The sequence below is a fragment of the Macadamia integrifolia genome, chromosome 1, assembly GCF_013358625.1.
Source record: "Macadamia integrifolia cultivar HAES 741 chromosome 1, SCU_Mint_v3, whole genome shotgun sequence".
Lineage (NCBI taxonomy): Eukaryota > Viridiplantae > Streptophyta > Magnoliopsida > Proteales > Proteaceae > Macadamia > Macadamia integrifolia.
The window spans coordinates 8,316,394-8,319,456 of record NC_056557.1 but is presented as its reverse complement, the minus strand read 5'-3'; the positions used below and the strand labels follow the sequence as shown (position 1 = coordinate 8,319,456).

General features: G+C 34.6%; 1 protein-coding gene across 2 annotated transcripts in view; it reads left to right on the top strand.

The window, feature by feature from the left end:
- LOC122074407 (ubiquinone biosynthesis O-methyltransferase-like) overlaps positions 1-2,404 on the top strand; it is a 12,438-nt gene extending 10,034 nt beyond the window's left edge. The window contains exon 5 of one of the 2 annotated variants that reach the window (XR_006138968.1): positions 2,322-2,401. Coding sequence is in view for 1 of the 2 variants with exons in the window: in XM_042639229.1 (XP_042495163.1) it covers positions 2,322-2,351 (30 nt within the window). In the remaining variant the exon portion in view is untranslated. Of the gene's footprint in view, positions 1-2,321 lie in introns of both variants that reach the window. The other variant, XM_042639229.1, reaches the window with a different exon arrangement.
- Positions 2,405-3,063: the final 659 nt, after the last annotated feature.

The following is a 3,063-nucleotide window of genomic DNA, read 5'->3' as shown; positions in this document are numbered from 1 at the left end:
GGAGTCGGTCTAAAACCTCAAATGGTCACTTATGGCTTCTCAACATGCATCATCGGCTATAAACCCATAATTCAAAAAGTTAGCAATAATGAATCTGGAAGGCAACATACCCAGTTCTAATGAGAAAGCAGTGCACCCCACTGATATCCAGATTCATACATAAAAATGCTTGATTGAAACATCTTTATAAGGCTTTAAAACTGAACAGAGAAGTAGAAGTGCTAAGATTGACCAATGTAAAATTGCAAGTCACTTTATTGAATTTTTGGCAGCCTCTTTTGCACTATTGACAACTTAGAAGCTAAGATATAAGTAGATCTCAATTGTACGCAGATATCTCAATAGCCTAATATTTTTAACTTATGTTCATTTCTCTTTTTATAAGTTTTAGTTGCTGATGATGAGAAGGTAACAGAAAAAAGGAAATGCAAAAAAGCAGCAAGCCAAACATAAAAGGAGATGAATCATCCAGTATAAGTGGATGCTATGTTGCTGCAGTGTTTAATGAGAATCAGCCACAAAGATTTGAGCAACCTGCTTATAATTGAAGAATCCATACCAGTCGGCAAAAAGATTGTCAAATTGAAAATGGAAGTAAACATCCTTTCATAAAAACAAATCTAAAGGAAAATCCAAAAGATCAACAAAACTGCAGGGGAAAAAGGGAAACCTCAGAAATTTAACCCAAATGTGCCGAAACTCACAAAATTTTGACAAAGGCTCATATTGAAACTCTACAACACCATTCAGATTAAAAAAAATGTTCACAAATACCAGTAAATGAAGCTGAAATAGGTTCTACGCTGCCTCGAGAGAGAGAAATAAAGCAAGAATACGACTTACCTTTGTGGACAGAGACTGCAACAACTACTTGTCTGCAAAATCGTACATCGGACTCTCTAAAAAAAAAAAATCTGCAAGATGAGAAAAAAATCAGTTGAGAGAGAGAGAGAGAGAGAGAGAGAGAGAGAGAGAGAGAGAGAGAGAGAGCCGCCTACCTACTTCTCACCTGGACGACGGTGGATCGTGAGATAATGAAGCTTGAAATATAGGCTTGAGGCTTCGGTGACAATACTCAGAGCGTTCTCTATCTTTGGGCATTCCAAGATAAAAGAAGAGTAATAGGGTTTTTATTGGTCAAATACTCTATTGTTATGTTTTGAGTTCAGTTTATTCATTTACCCCTCCTCACTGAACTAAGTCATTTGATTTTGTGCATTTTCTTATAATCGATTTTGAGTATGAAAAGCAAGGTTTTCATGTGCTAAAAAAAGGACTCCAAGTTATGAAAAGTGCTCTGTTCATTTCAAAAAAACAATAAACTGAACTGGGCATACCATACAGCTTTTTGCCTATTTCTACTCCCAAAAATCGAGAAAAACACAAGAATCAGTTTTCCAGAACGTTACAGTGCAGAGCCTAGGTGACTATGGACATGATAGTCTATTGAAGCAATCACATTTCACAAAAACAGAGTACACTTAATTACTAGAAGTTTTTTAAAATTCATTAAGGTCCAATTAAAAGCAGCAACTTTTTAAAATTCATTAAGGTCTAATTAAAAGCAGCAACTACATCTAAATATATTCTCATATAATAATAATAAAAAAAAAAAAAAAAAAAATAGAGTTCCTAAGAGTCAATTTCTGATGAAATCTATTTAAATCGAACTCGGAAGTTGTTACACCTATGGGATCCTAATTTTCTTGGAAAGCTCTCACATGGGTTCCACACAAGATATTCGACCAAATTTCAAGAGTTAAGGTGTTTGATGTCTGCATCATTGACGAATGATGTAGAAAATAAAGGAGGTACATGAGCTCTGTACACTATTTACTTTATGGTCTGCCTTTTGCATTCTTTGTCCTTTAAATTAAGTAACTATTAAATCTAATAAAAATAAAAATGTGATACTGGTTAATGTGCCTTTTGACCTGCTTGCCTTGTCTAAGACCTTGTGCCAACCTTTACAACTTCATATTGGGTCAACTTATATAGGTCCCTCTTCTTCCTATAATCTTGAACTGTCGAAGAAGGAAACTGAAAATCGTTGCTGAGCCAATATCTTCAATTCAACTTATTGAAACAAATTCTCTTTAAAATATTAATTGACACTGGATTTTCCCTCACCTGATGTCTTTATGATTATTTTTTGAAAAAGAAAATTAAGAAACCTTTATGAGTTCTGAGATGCCATCATTGTATGACTTTTTGTTTCCCTCGTCTTATTTTATTAACTGATTTCCTGTGTTTTAGCTCATTAAACTGTGTATTGTTTGCCTCAAATGTTCTCTAAATTTTGATTGTTAATGCTTGTTCAGAAGGGATCCGTATTGTGCCAGGCCTTTTGAAGGCCTGAAAATTGTGGATGTTGGTTGTGGAGGTGGGATTCTTTCAGAGGTGCTATCCTAGTACTTGAATCTCTAGTTGTCATCCAGTCATATAATTTTATTGCTCTTGGGATTGTATTTAATGATTCAGCATATGTAGAGCATGATAAAGTTCTCACGATGATTTTATTGTACTGCTTAGCATAGAGGGAGTAATGTAGGACTGAATTTGAATGATCAAAACAATACCAAGAACAGGGTCGAAATACAGAAAATATATTCCCAGTTTTAGGAGAAATCAAATAGACATATATCAGATGGTTAGAATGATTCGAAACTCAGATTGAATTGTCTATTCAGAGTATAGAATAGTTGCTGAAAGTTTAGATTGATCCACAGGTTGGAGTACAGTTATGCAGCAATCCTAGTAATACTAGGATAAGGGTATGACAGTAAATTCAAAAGTCAGATCTTTAAACAAACAGTAGGATAGTATCGATCGATCAGAGCTGAAGTTATGAGTTAAATACCTTAATCTCAGCAGTATACCAGAACAGTAAATCAATACAATAATCAGAATTGAAGAATTCCAGAATATGGGGATAAAAGGCAGAATGGGAACAATGAAACAACTCCAAATCAACAGGTCAGATAAGGAGGAATTTCTAATCGAGTTCTTCATTTAGGGTCTAGAACAGCTTCCTAAAATTTGAGGATGATCCAATGGCTGGAT